Consider the following 18065-nt stretch of genomic DNA (forward strand, 5'->3'; position numbering starts at 1 on the left):
AACTAAGAAAATTAGGTCCAAAAGGTATCTAAATTAAATTATAAAGTTATTTGTATTACAATCCCTCACCTTGACCCTTATAGCCGTAGATTGCGTATTTTAGTGTAGCCCATTAGAAAGGTATAAAAAACAAATAAAGAAACATTTCCCGTTTTTCTGCTTTTCGTATTTCAAAATCTTTTGAAACAAGAAATTTTACAATTTTCCTGTTTTTCTGCAATTATTTTTTCCCTCTTTTAGAAAACACAAATTTCCCTTTTTTCTGCTTTTCTGCTTTTCCTTTCTTTTCTGCTTTTAGTGCTGATTTCCTGCTTTTCCCTCTTTTTTGTTTTTCTGCTTTTAGTGTGACCCTAAAAATACCACTTTCAACTAGTGACTAGTCAATTACAGAAATATATTTTCGTGTGAAATTATATTTTAGGATTAGTGAAAGTTTATTCCTGTTTGGTAATGTTGCGGAGAAAGCCATCAAAAATTAAACTGCAAGTTGAAGATTTGCCTGAATACCTGGAATACTGTGTAAGTTGAGATGACTCATACATTTGAAGGTGCTAACTGTAACTGTTCATTGTTTTCTGGCATTCCATTGCCATGTGATATTATTTCCTTTGTTCAAAGTTTGAATATTATTTGCTAAGTAAATAAACAACAATTTTACACAGAAACAACGTCAAGAGAAAACTAATCTGCAACAAGACACAAGTTTCAAAAAGACAGCAAATGATACATTTACTATTCTGAACTCTATGAAAGCTGTTACTGATCAAGAAACCCGAAATATTGAAGTTCAAAGAAGAATTGGCTTCGAGCCTCAACCACTAACCCCAGAAACCAACACACAATATACAAATCTGCATTAACACATGTTGTAAAATGGCTTCAAATGCCAAAGAAAAGTTTTTGGCATATAACACTCTCTCTGCTCTGCTTATTGCAATGAAAAATAGAAAAGTTGAAGTAGAAACAAAAAATGAATCTACAATTTGTGGAATTTTGGATGAAGCAGATGGTTTCGGAAATTTATGGCTTTCTCGTGCCACTGTATATCCTCTAGGTGCCCCGTCAGTAAAGTTAAACGAGACATTTGTAAAGGTAAAATCAGAAAGCCATTGGGATGTTTGACTTGTTAAATCATTTTTATAATGTTTTTAGGCTTCCTCTGTAAGCTTTGTTCATCTTCCGGATGGTGTTGATCCTGTGAAAGCCATTACAAATCAACTGAACAAACCAAAATTCAATCGAAATTTTAAAGTCAGGTCAATGAAAAGATAGCATATTTTTGAAACTTACTTAATTTAAGGCATGAGAACATGACAACTGATATATAGGAGCATAATAAAGTGATGTGTTTTACTTTGGTTTTTAAATTACCAATGTTTAAAAGTTGGTTCCATTCATCTGAAGTGTGGAAAATAGAAATATACTGCGCTATGTTTTTAATAAAACTTGGCGAAAGGTATCTTTTTCCGTCTAGTATTTTCTGTTGGTTCTTTAAATTACAATATAACTGCTAATAAATAACTTTACACTTGAGAATTAAAAATTCAGGTCGTAGAACCAAATTCTTTGCACCGTTTGAAAGTATACTTAAATGAGACCAGTAACAAAACAATCTTTCAAGATTTGTAAGTGACCACACCCTTTAACATTGTGCCCTCCTAGTATATGCAACATGACTTGAGGGAAAGACACCCAAATTTTTATTTCAAACTGCCATTCACAGTTGGGTAGGTAAGCTAACCCAAGGGTAATACTAGCGGTAACACTTCAAAACATATATACCAAAAAATGTTTTGTGTGTTTTTGATGGGTCCCTTCTCTCTTGTTGGAACATGGTTAAAAATTCAAGTTGGTTTTGTGCATAAAATTTATTTACAGGCAATGCGATCAAAAATTTTACGACAATGATACACAAAAATATAGAAACATCTTTATATTTTGATGCCTTAAACAGAATCAGCCACTATTCACCTCTTGTAGTGCACTAGTGATGACACTTAGTGCATACAACACAACTGTACACAACAATATGTTGGTGTTGTATCAAACTGAGTTTCCGGGTTGCAAGAAAATATAACTCTGCGCCACGTCTTTTATATGAAGTCATTGGATTGTGACATGCACTACAAGAAAATGCTGATTGCAGTTACGCAGGGTATGCAATAGTGTGAGGCCTATGTGGTCTTATGCACATTGTAATGTGGCATGTCACAAGTACAGGGTACACACGATTCTCATTTGAAGTAGTAAAGAAACCATTACCACTTTTGATTAAAAATAAAGATGATGTTAATTGATGCTGTACATAAAAAGACACTGTTGAACTTTAAAAGAAATTTATGAAAAGAAACATTTCATCAGTAAAACCAAGATTAAAAGGTTTGGTATTCATTTAGGAAATTATTAAGTTAATATATTGACAGTATTAGCTAGGAGCAGCAACTTGGTGCTAAGCAGTGGGTATTTAAAGGTGTTTTGCTGAAATTTTAATTGCAGTTTATATTAATATGAGCCTGAGTTTATTTTTGGACACTGTTATGTTATACAATATATATGTGGACACATTATTTAGTGAGGTTTATATCAACAATTTTTGTGATCAAAATTGCTAAAATATGTTGGAGACAATCAAAAAGGGGGTATTTATGTTAAACACAGTTGCCTTCAAAAAGGCAAAATGCAACAAAACTCAAACACGAATGAATATGTACAACAAATAATAGAAAGAAGAAAAAAAAATAAACATTCGCAAAGTGATTAATAGTCTTTTGAGTTTCAACATAAAATACCCCTGGAAAAAATCAATTCACAAAAATTCATGGAGGTGTTTGTGTTAAAATGCAACCGACATGTCATTGGCGATTGGCAGTAAAATTTGAGGCACCTGTCAGCGATAGTTGGTATATATTCTTTGGGACCGGTAAATAATTTGAACATGTGCTTTGCACACTGTACTAAATGTGTGTAAAACATTGCTTCAATGCAAGCCAGTAAAATTTTAACGATCAAACAAAGAAATGACAACACTAGACCGCACGTGAAAGCGCTAAAATCGCAGATGAAACAAGTGATAAAAAACTAAGCGGCAACAATAAAATAAAGTGTCTCATTAGGAGCGCTTTGTTTTTGAGTTTGTTTTTACACTTTTACCCCCTCTTCTTCTTGTAGACGGGATATAGATTTTTTAACACGCAGTGCTGTAAGCCGGGCACAGGCATTTTCATACCAACATTCCTGCATAAGTTTCCACATTCCTTTGGTGCTCTAAACAGCAAAGTGTTGTTAATAACACATTTGAAACAGTTTTAGTTATTTGCCATTTAGGAATGGATTGTTTAAATCATTTGTTGTAAGTGCCTAGCATTTGACTGAAAGTTTTTTTAACATTTATCTGAAAGTTTTTGAACAGCGATAAAAACAAAACCAATAAACTGTTACTTTAGATAACTCCAAAGCAGAACATGTTGTTAACAAATAATAAACTAAACAGGATTTCTCAACTAGGGCATATGGGGTTGAGAACCACTGAACTAAAAACTATTAAGCAGTATTTTAAGTTTGTGGTAAATGCAAAATTTAAACACATAGGCTGCACATAGACAAACACTACAAAATCATTTTTTTTGGAAAATGACAAAACATTAAACTTATCTTCTGTATGTCAAGCAGCTTACCTCATAATTGTCCCATGACTCTTCTTTACAGGGTCTTAAGTTTTGTTTGCACACAATTGTTCTCATGTCTTCAATCGAAGGATCATCCGGCACAATGTCAAAGTAAGGCAGTTGATAATCCAAGTTGTTTCCTAAAATATGTAAACAATAAAGTCAATGTAACATCAAGCATACTTAACACATTGCTTGTTAAAAACAGTTTTGGGTGACAATAAATTCTAAAAACAAGTGTACCCTAACATGAAACTGGTCCAGTGAACAGTAAATGATCCCAAACAACCTGTCAATATATACCGTATTTACTCCATTGTAAGCAACGGCTTATATTGTTTTTTTACGTGCTGTTTGTGCGGCTTACAATCGAGGGCAGCTTACATTTTAATTCTATACCGATATTATTTATACACTCCAATTTTTTAACTTGGTTGGGATTCAAAACTTGTATGCATGTACAGATGATATTATGTCGATATACGTTCTGCTGGGTACAATTATCAACGTAACTAACAGATATGGGCAAATAGTTATACTACGTAACAACAGAAAGATGTTTTATGAAACAATAGTATCTAAAATTCCAGCATGCGGCTTACAATCAAGGGTGGCTTACAATTGAGTAAATGCTGTAACATTATTACTTTTAAACAAGCGACTTTATTTGAAAAATTTCAGTCGGAAGAAACATTAACAGTTGGGTAAAATGAGTGCACAAAATTTACAGTCAAAACCTACCTCCAATTTTACATCGATGAAGTATTTCCCAATAAACCAATCCAAGTGAGTAAATGTCAGCACGTTTAAATGCATCAAAATGTTGCACATTTAAACTGTTGTCAAGAACCTCTGGTGCCATATATCTGATATATAAATCAATGAACAAACAATTACAAACCAATGCATGAAAGTCACACTTTTTATGACTTACCGTTTAGTGCCAACTTTGTCATTCGATGGAATGTCAATTGTATCATTGGAGGAATTGTGACGGACAGCAAGACCCAGATCGGCAATTGCACATTCTGTGTTCTTTTTGACCAGAATGTTTTTTGATTTCAAGTCACGGTGAGCAATTGGTGGTTTGCCTTTATATTTACATTTGAAGTTTTTACACTTATACTTAAAACATAAGTAAGGAATTGCCTAATGATAACAATCTATATATATTGTATCCAGCAGTACAATAATGGTCCCTACAAGGAAGTTCTAGTCGGAGCTTATATAAAGTCAAAATGACATTGCCAAACCATTCCAGACTAATATTGCTCCTGGCAGACAGCAGTTTATACAGATATGGTATTTTAGGCCTAATATTTGCTTACACAAAGCCAGTGTTTCATACCGGAACGGAACAAAACGAAATAACGGTATTCGTTCTGAGCAAATTATTTATTCCGTTCTGGACTGATATTTTTATTTCGTTCCGGTCTGACCGAAATAACTTTATAATTGTATTTTTCGGCATTTCGGTATTAACAAAAGAACATTTCTTTGTGGTCTTTACAGCTATTAAGCGAGAAAAGAAAGAAAGTTGCAACACACAAAAATTATTGTCGGTAGTTGTTACGTCACATGACATTTGTCAATGATGGTCAAACGAATGTAAATTGTAAGAGCTTGACGGCGCGAAATTTTCAGCAATTGTTTTATGTAAAATGTTCAGTTCCGGTGTTTTGAAATTTTTTTATTTCTGTATTTCGTTCCGGCATTTTAGCCAAAAATATTTATTTCGTTCCGGTATAACGTTCCGTTCCGTTCCGGTATGAAACACTGCACAAAGCATAAAACAGCATAGTTTACCCATAGTGCCAACTATTTCCATGTGCAAGTGTGCAAGGCCGCTTGCAATTGAACAAGCAAGCCTGAACATTGTTGGTACATCTACTGTTGTCTCGCCAAGATAATCAAACAATGATCCGTTACTGTGGTATTCAGTGACAAGCCACAACTCTGTCCATGTTCCAACATCTAAAATGAATCCAATGTGAATAATAAAAATTTAAGATAGTCTGGCCAAGAGTTTTGATTTAGTCTGGAAAGTTTTTAAGACTACCGCCAGCCTGGAGGTAATACAAGCAATGAAAACCGCAGTCTTTCGTTTGTCTCTTACATAAGATTTTTTGATAAAGAAACAACTGATTAATATGTGATACCAGAACAACCTTCCATTGTCGAAAAATACCCCAAAAAGATTTAAAAACACAAAATATACAAAACACAATTTTAAAATGGTCCACATTTTTTGTACATAACATACTACACTTTTGTAAACATTGGCGTGAAAAACTTGATCTAAAACAAACAGCCGAAATGGATTAAGTTCAAGGGTCTTGATATTTTCCTTTTCATGCCTCACTAAAGAGTCAGTGCAAAACAGATTTCAAATTTTACCTTTGTTGTCAGCAGCAATAAACCCAAGGATGTGTTCATGCCTCAACATGTTTGTTTGATAGATTTCTGCTTCTCGGAACCAGGATCTTTCATCTCTTGTCACAAATTTTTTTACAGCTACATCTTCTCCTCTCCATTTTCCCCGATATACTTCACCGTACCTTGACATTTTTTAAAAAAGTGTCAGAATACAAACGTTTATCTCATATGAAATATGTTTGTCAACAAAAATAAATCCTTTTTGTTTCAAAATCTGTATGTTTTATAACTTATTTTTCTGTATTGTTATGTTTAAAGCTAAAAAGTTTTCAAATTTGCAATTAAATACCAACTATTTAAAACATAGCAACAAATATAAAACATAGTTGACTTTATTGCACTTAGGACAAAAGAACAAACATAATAAATCATATCCTTTAACTATAATGGCATGGCAAGTAGTATTAGTACATGTTTACCTTCCCTTTCCAATCACTTCCTGAATAACAACTTGTCTTGCAATGGTTCTATGGACAAGAAGTGGTAAACCAGCGCCAGAACCACTTGATGACCAATCTTTGCCATACGAAATACAATCCTCCACTAAACCATCAGTAAAATGAAGAAAATACAAAGTGTTAATAAATCAGTAAACTGGCATTAAAAGGTGGAAGTAGTGACAATTTTTTTGTCCAAAACATGTAAATAACCATCTCTAGGATTAATGAAAACTATGTGTTAAATCAGTGGTTTCCAACCTTTTATGATTAATTCCTCACTAACAGTTAAAACATTTTCATACCTCCCCAATACCACATAGTAGATGCTAAACATACAAATGTCATTTAAAATTGTTTTTTTTATAAGTTCACAGGTGATATTCCCAGAGCCTAAGTGTATCTTTACAAACCACGCTGTAAAAATTCCTATCCATTTAGAAACCACTGTGCTAAATGATCCATTAACATAACATAGCATGGTATCAAGTTAAGAAATAAATGTTTTACACTGTAAAATTGCTTGAGCTTTAAAAGCCTTGTTTCAAATCTACAAATAAAAGGTAAAATTGGGTGCTTAAAGTGAAAAGAAAGGGCAATATGGACCACAACCCAACGTCAGTATTGGTGTTTGGAATCCTGCCAAACTACGCAAGTTATCAAGTTAAGAAATAAATGTTTTACACTGTAAAATTGCTTGAGCTTTAAAAGCCTTGTTTCAAATCTACAAATAAAAGGTAAAATTGGGTGCTTAAAGTGAAAAGAAAGGGCAATATGGAGTATTGGTGTTTGGAATCCTGCCAAACTACGCAAGTTGCTTTACACGCTGCTATTGAAATGAGGAGAAGTTACATGTAGTGAGTGACATAACTTGGTAACTGTGGCACGGTGCTGGATTGTCGAGACTGACTGCATGAACCGTGCTGTATCACATCATGCCACGCCACCATCTTAACTGTCCCGTTTATTTCACGAAACGTATTCATGCTTGCTGACGTCATTTCGTGATGAAATAGTTTAAACCCAAATAATCGGCGGGCAGCGTTTTCCCACAACAACTTCGAAAAATCATTGTTTTTAAACGAAGAAAATGTAATTAGTTGCGCAATTACTTCAGTCAGACGCAAAGCAGATATATTTTTGTGATGCTTAATTGTTCACAGCAATTCGTCCCCCCGAGACAATGAGAGTTAGCGTGATTCGTAAAATCGCAATTGTCCACCGTGAAACCGCATCAGGGAGAATCTTATCAACTGCAGACAGGCCGAGAAAAAAATCGACCATGTCTGTTCAAGATTTGCAGCTGCAACAGTTAATCCTTAAAGGTCACGTAGATTTGTGGTGAACACATTTTTTTGGTTTTAATTTTATGAAAATGCTGAACACTCGCTTCATTATAATCAGGCGTTTCGTCCACCAGGTTGCATATTTAACAAATATGTCGTTCAACTGGTGTAATGTTAAAATTATAATCAGGCGTGTTAACATTACACCAGTTGAACGACATATTTGTTAAATATGCAACCTGGTGGACGAAAACGCCTGATTATAATTTTAACATTACACCAGTTGAACGACATATTTGTTTAATTTTATGCTTAGCAAACGTTTTTAACCAAACGGCCTATCAGATGCAAATTTCAGTGTTGTCAATTCTTTATGTATAAGACACCAGACAAATCGCAATCGCAAACACGACTTGAATCAATTAAATATTACCACGGTCGCCCTACTGTCCTTTTTTCTACAATTTGTCCTTATTGTGTCTTATTTTCAACAATTACAAAACTTCCGTCTTTTCCCTTGGCATCTGATGTTCGAAACATACCAAACCATGTTTTTGCGTTCGAAATACATACAGTTCAAAGGTTAGCGCGCAACGCCAATTTGACAAACAGAAAACATTATTGGTTCAAAATCTTTCCGGTAAAATGTATTGTTTTGGTTACGTTAAGCAATTCAAACTTAATCAAATAAACTTATTAAATAGAGTCATTAAAACACTAACAATCTTGCAGTTGACTTTACGTTACCTGTGGTAAAGTTGCATTTATATGGACAATGGGGAACGCAAGGTCATCTATAGAGGTCACAATGTAACATGGCTCAAAACTTAGTTGCAAACAGGTTGCATAAAAATGCGCCGACATTGAAAATGCACTTACATAATACCTTACAACGAGCAATATTTGGGGCCACCATAAAATCGATTTCACCATTGAGGTAAATATGGCGACATGAAAAAGGCTTTTTGCGCAAATTCAACAATACTATACTGTCTCTGCATTTAGATGTGCTCTTAGGTTTAACCGCACATAAATTATGGTTACGCGGCGTGCGCTTGGCACTTCTGACGCGTTTTAGTGGTTTTCTTGTATTACGCCTTTGGTTGCTTTGACTAACTTAAAAACCTTCCGATTTCCCAAAAACTTTAGAAGAATTTATGGATTTCCGTATATGTAAAAGCATAGGCACGTGCCGTTGAATGGCTACACTAGCCAATGCGGCCGATCTCTCGTCACCAGCTGCACTGATGAGACCTTATAGGTCGAAACAGTGTGCACTGTCTGCAGCTTATGGATTTCCAATGTGTGGGTTGGTTTCTGACACGGCTAACCAAAATCCCAGTTACAACAACACGCATCTTCTGGTACTGTGTTAAGTGCGCACTTCAAGGCTTGGCCTCAACTGACAGCGGCAGGGTTGTGTTAGCGACACCCTGCTTGAAGCACTATTCAAAACCCAACTGTACAAAGCTGAATTCACCAAATGCAACCAACCTGGCATGGCGTCTGGTATACTGTCAGTGGGCGTCATGTTGATGAGTTGATTTTTTGTTCGCTTGCCACTCTGCTTCCATATGACGATCACCAATGCCATAAGCACAAGTAATGCACAGCCGATACTACCTGCAAAGTACAATATAGAGGCCTATAAGTTTGGACACTTTTGAAAGGATAGCTTTATTCTTTTAAGGTTTAGAGCATATCATACACTTTATCGCGTTTTAAGGCGCAAGGTTGCTGCTGGTATGTTTTGGAAAGAGATCAAAAAAAGTATTGCAACTTTTCGCTGCAAGGGAACTCAGCCGTAGCAGAGCGTTTGCAAGGGCCTGTTGTTAACAGGAAGCCTGCGTTAAACCAACTTGAAAGTCATGTACAACATCTACGTGACATTTCAAGTTGTTATGAACAGCTTGTTTCTTTTTTTCTTTAGAAGCCAAAATTCATACCTTATCTATACAAGCTGGTTTAAAGCTCGTATAAGACTTGTGAAAATTTTCTACAAAACGACCGCAGGAAAATTTTACCATTTTGCGGTCAGGGTACATTAGTGGTGGCTGGGCTGAGCGCTTTGCACAGATCAATATATGCAAAAACAACAAAGCAAGGCCAAATAGAAAACATTTCCTGCAACGGGTGTATACATCCGCATTTCGACATATGAATACCAGGCACAACATGTCCTGTTGACGTTTAGATCCTGTATTGCTTAATGCCAGTGACACCTATATCATACATTGGCGTCAGAAATGATTGATTAAGGATCAATACAGGAGTCAGAGAAATGCAGAAACGAATGCATTTCAATGACATTGGCCAGCAATATGGATCGCAGTGTTGGAATACGTCGACCGGCTGTGTATACTAAAGAACATGTACCAATGTGCTACTGCGTTTTTTCCTGTGAGTTAAAACATGGTATTGTAAAAAGAAAATTCGGTAAAAGAGATTTCCGCTTCAAACGAATTACAGCGTTAGAATGTTGTGTGCATATATTAGCTGTAGCGCGGAAGTACATGCGACTGCGACTCAATACATAAAACAAGGTTCGTGAAAAAATGTTGACACGATTTTCCCCTGACTGGCCCCATACAGCTGCTAGCAATCCACACAGAGGTGTCCAGTCACATTACAACGGGCAGTTCTATTAGCATCAATGTAACATTCTTAAGGTTTTGCTTTGTAAAAGTAAACTGTTAGGCACTGCAAAAATATTCACTGTTACCACCAAGATAATGGGCTTGCTATCAGCATACCAAAAAACTACATGGTAATGCAAACTTTGATTCTAAAGCAGGTTTTAACCAACTCAAACTGGACCAACGAAGTTGCGTTCGGATCGCAATTGCGTATATATATACACAACATAAAGCGGGACATAAAAGTGTTAAACGGGACATAAAGGTTAACAACGTTACCACGAGCTGAGAAGGCCTTTTGCGTGGTGGTTGACATTCAATAAAATGTGCAGATATTTTTTTAAGTGAAAACAAAACGCTGTTTTACTACACACTACTTTACATACATATTCCATGCATACTTACTTGTTAAAAGTATCGTCAATTTCAATACGCTCATTGGGGCTTCATCTGAAAAATAAAAGTTGCATTACAGTTACAGAAGTTACCGACGTGTATTTACCGAAGTGTAACAAAGAGAGGTAAAATACCTGTTTTAAAAATGCGCTTGTGGCGTTTAAGGATTCGTATGTATTTAAGTGGGAGCGGAGAAACACACATTGGTAAACCGATTATTTAAAACCTTTCTAAAAATAGTAAGACCTATCTAGTATTAATAATTTATATGCTTGTCTGGGGTCTACTACGCCACACACACACAAAGCGCCACTACACTAAAATATAAAATAGCTGTAAGGAGAGCGGGCCGCAATCGTAAACAGATTTACAGTGCGAGATTAGAAATATGGGAAAAGTTTCTCCCGATGGAGTTGGTAATTTCAAGCAGTATTAATTGTTTCGCGAAACGTTAACGGGCACCGGAAACACAGATTAGCGTCGCTGTTTGATGTAACGGCGAAGTGAACTACTGAAGTAATGAACCCTAAAGGTCGAGATGGTGGCTCGCTTTGTATTGAAGATGGCCCGTTGTATTACACGCAAAAAGCCTGCACAAAACACTTTTTAATTTTGATAAACTGAAGACTAAAAACTGAAATGTTTTTACGTTAATAAGTATAAACGCTGTATATTGATAGTAATGCGAGTTAAGCACGGTTTAAAGTTGCTATCTTTGACATATGATTGTTCAGCAGCAGTACAACCACTGCTTGCGTACGAGGCGCTTTCAAAGTTAGAAAAAGGGCTGTTGGCACTATCAGACATGACGCGCTTTATGGGCCACTGTAAAAAAATAAATACGTGTGCCGCTTTTTTACAGTTGTTTCTTTTGATGACAATAACACACTTCATATTTGTTTGGGCACTGACTTTTTTTTTACTGAAAACTATTTAAAACTGCGAAATTATATTGTTATTTTGGGATGAACTGCGAGGACTATTAAATTGGAGAAAGTCCAAGTCGTTATCGTTCTATAACTTAAGAAGTAATTTCCCTTTACACGTCAAGCATCACACAAAAAATGAGTTTGTTAAAGGCCTAAAATACCGTTGACATTTCGTGGCATAAATTTACATTTTTGCTGACATTGCAAGCTGGTTGCTTGGCGCTTAATCAGGTCACTGTATAAAGAGACATGCTAAACTAATATATACATGTGTTGTTGTTTAATGTGATAATGAAGAAATACTCAAAATCTAACTTTAGCATTTGGAAGACTCTGACATAAAGTATTACGCTTGTCACCAATACAAGACACATGCAATACGTACGAACATGCGAAGTGGTGTTGAGAAACGTGCGCCTTGCGTGTTTGCGCTGGCGGTAACCCACTAACCAAGTAGCGCATGGCCTAGATCACATAACAAGGCCAACATAAACATAGGATTTCGAATCAGCTGGCGTTCTGACAACACAATTGACTCATGGCGTGATCTGACCAATTTATGCTTGGATTTATGTTAACCAAAGAGATACAGCAATGTTGCAAAGCCCATGGCTTGTGACCACAAACTGGGCCTTCTGGAAATTAGTTGCACCACAAGTTTTCAATATTTTAACATGTTTGTTTTTACTTTTTTTACAAAAAAAGCAAAAGTTTCTGTTTGGTGTTTTTTTTTCATTTTCCCTTTTCTTCTTAAAATTGTTGTTTTCAAACAAGTATTAAGCATATACATGAGTCAGTATCGCGTCCGATAAAACAATAAGTTGGGAACCACTGTATTAAACTAAATGCTTTGTGAAAAAAATATATATGTTCATCCAAATATATACATCCAAATATTATATGTTCATCCAATAAAAATATATTTGTTCATCCAAATATATATCAGTGTTTTTTTACAGCTCACCACAACAAAGCACAAGAGAAAAAATACGATAGTTTTACCTTCAGGCATATCATCATCAGGTGGACTAAATGTTGGTACAGGTACGACATTCATGTCATTGCAATAATCCTTATAACAGCATCGAGTTTGTATTATTGGGTTAACCACTGGTTGACAAAGAAAGGGTCGACCCAGTGGCTGGAGCGATGTACCTTCGAGACAACCCCATTGAATTACAGGCTAGAAGAAAAAAACAGTATTTAAATGTTGCACCAACAAATTTGAACCAGCTGTAAAACTATTTAATTCACTTGACTTGTTGAGTTACTTGGAATTTTAGTTTTACATTGTATAATATTCGATGTCTATTTTTGTGTTATGATTTCTGCTCTTTTTTGCTCAATTTAGTACGGTACTGTATTAAACAACGTGTTGGTTTTGTTTTTACATTCACGAGTTAATAAAAATCTTGCAGATGTTGCAACATTTGTCTGAATTCATAAATTTAACATTTTAGGAAGTGTAGCTTAGTCTTGTAAGTAAGATATTTGTAAACTACAAAGATAACCATAAAAATAATGTCATTCACACCTGTTCATAAGTCTCCATTTTTTGTATATTGATATAACAAACAGAATCGGGCACAGTGCACAAACTGGAATCATTGCAATCGGGGTTAATGAGGTTTCCACCACAATGGCACGTTATTCCTGCAAAAAAAACAGATAATTTTTTCCATGAAACTTTTAACTCACTTAATTTAAAATTTATATACTAATCAAGCAATACACTAATTATACCATTTAACAGTTGCATTTTACTTTTAACACAGAAAATAAAACACGATAATGTTAGACTTGTTTAAAAAAACTTGTCGTATGAAAATCAAAATATAACCACACAATATAAAATATAACCCTTACCATTGACATGTTGGAAATAGTACAACAATAAAATTCCACTAAATAGAAACTTGTTGGGCATTTTGTATGCCCACCAGCTCGGAAACAAACAGCAATTGATCAGAGTTCTTTACACTCCACGTTAGAACAATGTGCTTGGCCTTCGTTTCCAAACTGATTATTATTACTACCACAAACTGAAAACTAAGTACATATTATGAGTTAGTTGTATATATTTTTGTAATGTACCAGTTATGTCTACAGTCTACACTGAACAAAATTATGAGTTTTACTTTAGAACTTTAATACACTGCACAAACATAAAAAAAACATACACCAAACACAACTGTTGTAATAGTACTGTAAATGAAAAACATCTGAAACTTTTATATGCCCTCAAGTTTTCATATGACTGCCTAAACACAAAAATGTCTGTTCCTTTTGGCTTTGGAAGTTTTGTTTATACGCTACCATCTGCTCCAGTGCTGACTGACTTCATAAATAACATTCATTCGTTTCATTATTGTCAAAAATAAAAACAGAAATACTTTACAGAGAAAAGGAAACAAAGGAATTTTAAACCAGAAACTTTCTTTACGATCAAATTGCCGACACACTTTCAGACAGCGTAAACAATTCATGTCTGCTTTATCTCCTTTTTTTCACTGTTCATTATTTTTTTATTATTTCTATGGACAAGTGATATTTTTCCAAACAGGGACCGCAGCACGTCTATAAAATGACGTAAAAATGCATTTGTTAGCTGTTTTAGATTGTGCAAACGGGTATTTGCAGTAGTTGTGTTGTGTGGCATAACACGACGCAATTTTCAGCATTGCTAAATATCTGCGTGTTCCCTGCATGGAAGTTGTGGGGAAATAAAATACTTTTTTGTGAAATGATTTCATTAAACCTTTCGCGGTTACAAAGAAGACACGGTTACAAAGAAAACAGTTTGAACTTTGTCAGACTGGGTACTGGGGGGTACTTTTTGTGGAGTTACGGTGGTCTAGCACTCTGGCCGACCCGTAGCTCTTTGTTTTTTAATTTAAATGACTAATTTTCAATTTCCGTTTATCTAACTGTAACCCAACTCACTCACAAAGCACGTTCTTTCAAATTGGTCAAATCTCCCCTGATCATAAATATAAAACACTCATTTTACGCCGTTTTATAATACCCTCAGCCAGGGTTTTTTTAAGGTGGCTGTACACAGACTGCGTATTCCGTCAACGTGCGTAAACGCATGCGAAAAACGGTCCGTATTCTGACTTGCGTAAACGGACCGAATTTACGTTCCGAAAGTGGCTGCGTTTGGTGGTGGTATACACAGGATCCGAACGATGCGACGTTTTGCTTGAATGCGTCCTACTCCAAATCAGTTGTTTGGCTGTTCAAAGAAGGAACACCGCTAATTTCTTGCATTTGGGTTATCACGGTGGTGGTGGTGGGATTTTAATATTGCTAAACTCGAACACACCGACCAAAAAAAGTAATTTAAATAGTTTACAATCGACATTACCCAACCAACCCTTGGCATTCGCTGGTGTCAAAACATGCTCAAATAAGATAGCAGTACAATAACATCGCTAATGGAAAACAAATGTCACAAAATATTTGTATTTGTTTTTCTAAAAGACACTTTTAAAGCAGACAAAATAAAAAAGTACAAACACACAGTGCATATGAGCGAAATGTTTAAATGGTAAAATTGGGGATGAACAAACACTGAAAGGATTTTTTTGTGTTTTTACAGAATGCTTCGTATTTTTAAAGAATTTCATTTGCTTTTAAAAACCCTCCTGTACCCTCTTTCGATTGCCTCAAGCATTTTCTTATTTTTGAAAAGTGAAAAGCAATCCTAGCATCAGTAGCTGTATTCTTATAATTTGGCAATGTGCTGGTTGTTGCCTGTAGGTCTCCTACAAATAACAAAAACATAAATGCAACAGTATGTACAAATTAGTTTAGAAGTATATTTGTTTAATCCACAATTAAGTGCAATCTTTCATTTAACTTGACTTTTCTGGTTTGTTTCCATCTCTCATATTAGACACAAACCTTGGTTACAAATTACAATGAAGATGTGAAAAATAATACTATTTTTGATCACAATTCTTTCCCTGCAGTACTCAAATAGCACATTGTTGGGGTCCATGCCTTACAAACATAACACATATAGTAGGTTTATTACAAATATGGAGCATAAATCATTTAATTTACATACCTGTGGTGCTGTGTTTAAATCTTAAACCATTGGATTTTCTGTCTTCTTTTTATATAGGTGTCGCATATGTCACCTTTCTTTCACATTTTTTCTGTAAAAAAAAGTAACAGGCAGGTGTCACATATACTTCACAAAATGTACATTTGATAAGCAGAATAAGCCCTTCCCAATGTACAATAAAATGTTGTCAAAACATTTTTTGGTAAAAACCACAACATTTCTATCACCATTAAAAATGTATCCACATTGTAACACAAGTTAGTTAAATTACCTGTTAAACCAAACTCTGCTGAAGTTGAATTACAGGCATTTATAAGGTAGATTTCTCTCCAAAGCTGGTTACTAGTTTTTCTTGTTAAACTTGATTTCTTTAGTTGATATTTATCAATCCAAGGATACTACAAAAGAACTTATCATGATAACTTAAAGTGCATAATTCACAGATTGTTGCAGAAACATCAACCAGTACTTAAGTGTATGTAAACAACTAGCGTATGGACTTAGATTTCATAAGCAACATCCTAAATATTAATACAACATAGTTCCGAATTTCTAAACCCTGATGGCATATTTGCAGTTTTCTGTTTCTGAAATTTTGCAATCAATGACATTAACTGCCAGAACTAAGTTATGAACTGACTATTTCCTGACCCATTTGTTTCGCGGAAAGCTTTTGTTACTTACATTATTAGCTTTTTGTATCCCGCTGTTGTTCTGCATTCCAGTCGAGTCTGAAGTCTGTCTTTTTGCCGATTTAAAAATAAAACCTTGCATATTACTTCACTTCTATTTATTATTAGAAACAAGAGGGCTTCAAGTCTTGTGATTTGATGAAAATAATTAATATTAATCAACCAATCTAGAAATATCTCTCAGTTTTGCACTATCACTACACCGAAAATCGCATGCGTACGTCCGAAAAAATAGAACATGTTCTATTTGTTCGGATGGCCTTGCGTTAACGTCCGTTTCGTCCGTTTTCGGACAAAACGCATGGTTCGCATTCTGTGTATGCACGTCGACGGAAGGCGACGGACCGAAATTTACGCGCGTATACGCATGACGGACGAAAACGGACCGAAACGGATCCTGTGTACAGCCACCTTTAAGGTTTGGTTTGGGTGACCGCTAAGTAGTTTTAAGAGACCGCAAGTGTTTCATTTAAATACCAAAAAATAGCCATATTTGCTTAAACGAATTATTTATTAGGCTACTGGCAAATTTTGGGAAACCGCTGGAGAAAACACCTTAAAAAAACACTGCCCACAGCTACTGTGCGTAGTGCGTTCCACCCAGAACTACAAATAATGACCTCCAGTCATAGGCGCCTGCAGAAAATTTGCAAAAGGGGGCAAAATTTGACACATATTTACGATATCAAACAACCATGCACTCGAATTATGTACTGTACAATTAAAAGTTTAAAACCTAAAACCAGGGAGTCGAACCGCTTGTCATATGGGTTCAGGTTCGGTTCGGGTTTACTTGGTTTTGTTTTTAAGGGTTCGGGTTCGGTTCAGGTTTTTGAAAATGTATATTTTCGGGTTCGGGTTTTGTTCCGGTTCGGGCAAATTATTCGGTCCGAACCGGTTTAAATTTTTATTCGTTTTAATTTAATCCTACCCATCATCTGCCTGGCCTTATCAAAATCCAAAGAAATTTGCCAGTGCACTGTTATTTTTGACACGCCCCGTAAGTGTTATCTCCTGTATTCTTTAGTACGCTGTTTTGAAAAAATCACCAAATATAAAACAGACTGCATTTTTTACTGGTTTGGTCCTGGTTCGGGTCCAACGCCAAACAAAATGTAGCGTTCAACTCCGGTTCGAGTTTTTAGAAAATCGTAATTAGCGGTTCGGGTTCGGTTCGGGTTTAATGAAATTAACCGCTCAAACCGGTTCGCGGGTTCGGGTTCAGTTCCGGTTCGACTCCCTGCCTAAAACACGCTGCGAAGTAAAAAAAATCCCACGTAGCCACGCGTCCATATCGCCTTTTCAATTCATCAGTTTTTTTTCATCCAAAATTTGTTAACTTTGAGGTAGGCTACATTTCAAGTGCCCCTCTTGCCCTTCGCATGCCGGCGCCTCGTTTTATGCGCTTCATAAAAATTTGGGCAGGTGTTAAAAACTCGATAACTCTAGCGTATTTGTGTCGTCTTTTACCAAGCCAAACTAACTAACGCACCCCAAGGAATCACATGATTTTGGG

General features: G+C 35.6%; 2 protein-coding genes and 1 long non-coding RNA gene across 4 annotated transcripts; 1 reads left to right on the top strand and 2 right to left on the bottom strand.

Moving 5' to 3' along the window:
• The first annotated feature begins 360 nt into the window (after nucleotides 1-360).
• Nucleotides 361-1459, top strand: LOC145204145 (U7 snRNA-associated Sm-like protein LSm10). Its single transcript, XM_080076588.1, has 3 exons — nucleotides 361-519; nucleotides 663-1092; nucleotides 1153-1459. Exons 2-3 carry the CDS (start codon nucleotides 874-876, stop codon nucleotides 1270-1272), a joined length of 339 nt encoding a protein of 112 aa, XP_079932714.1. The 5' UTR covers nucleotides 361-519; nucleotides 663-873; the 3' UTR covers nucleotides 1273-1459.
• Nucleotides 1460-1849: 390 nt separating this feature from the next.
• On the bottom strand, nucleotides 1850-13858 carry LOC145204144 (TGF-beta receptor type-1-like). Of its 2 annotated transcripts, none has more exons than XM_080076585.1 (12): nucleotides 13652-13858; nucleotides 13320-13438; nucleotides 12788-12968; nucleotides 10866-10910; nucleotides 9319-9447; nucleotides 6521-6653; nucleotides 6063-6223; nucleotides 5472-5639; nucleotides 4600-4756; nucleotides 4407-4531; nucleotides 3675-3805; nucleotides 1850-3264 (listed from the first exon to the last, which is right to left on the bottom strand). In XM_080076585.1, exons 1-12 carry the CDS (start codon nucleotides 13710-13712, stop codon nucleotides 3139-3141), a joined length of 1536 nt encoding a protein of 511 aa, XP_079932711.1. In that variant the 5' UTR covers nucleotides 13713-13858; the 3' UTR covers nucleotides 1850-3138. The 2 variants fall into 2 exon arrangements, with proteins under 2 accessions (XP_079932711.1, XP_079932712.1); XM_080076586.1 differs by having other exon boundaries at nucleotides 6521-6644; nucleotides 13652-13857.
• A 1370-nt stretch (nucleotides 13859-15228) lies between these two features.
• LOC145205485 (uncharacterized) lies at nucleotides 15229-17107 on the bottom strand. The gene is made up of 4 exons (XR_013853668.1): nucleotides 16542-17107; nucleotides 16129-16255; nucleotides 15858-15948; nucleotides 15229-15552 (listed from the first exon to the last, which is right to left on the bottom strand). It is a non-coding gene; the product is annotated as an uncharacterized LOC145205485 (long non-coding RNA).
• Between the last annotated feature and the right edge of the window lie 958 nt (nucleotides 17108-18065).

This window comes from Phallusia mammillata, chromosome 8, assembly GCF_965637545.1.
Source record: "Phallusia mammillata chromosome 8, kaPhaMamm4.hap1.1, whole genome shotgun sequence".
Classification (NCBI taxonomy): Eukaryota; Metazoa; Chordata; class Ascidiacea; order Phlebobranchia; family Ascidiidae; genus Phallusia; species Phallusia mammillata.

What these genes read in the sequence shown, in the direction of transcription:
- LOC145204145 (XM_080076588.1), top strand. Translation starts at nt 874, where the DNA reads ATGGCTTCAAATGCCAAAGAAAAGTTTTTGGCATATAACACTCTCTCT. An exon ending in TAAACGAGACATTTGTAAAG is followed by an intron (nt 1,093 to 1,152) that starts GTAAAATCAGAA and finishes TAATGTTTTTAG; the next exon opens with GCTTCCTCTGTAAGCTTTGT.
- LOC145204144 (XM_080076585.1), bottom strand. Translation starts at nt 13,712, where the DNA reads ATGCCCAACAAGTTTCTATTTAGTGGAATTTTATTGTTGTACTATTTC. An exon ending in TATACCAGACGCCATGCCAG is followed by an intron (nt 6,654 to 9,318) that starts GTTGGTTGCATT and finishes TTCATTTTACTG; the next exon opens with ATGGTTTAGTGGAGGATTGT. An exon ending in AGTCATGGGACAATTATGAG is followed by an intron (nt 3,265 to 3,674) that starts GTAAGCTGCTTG and finishes TTTGCTGTTTAG; the next exon opens with AGCACCAAAGGAATGTGGAA.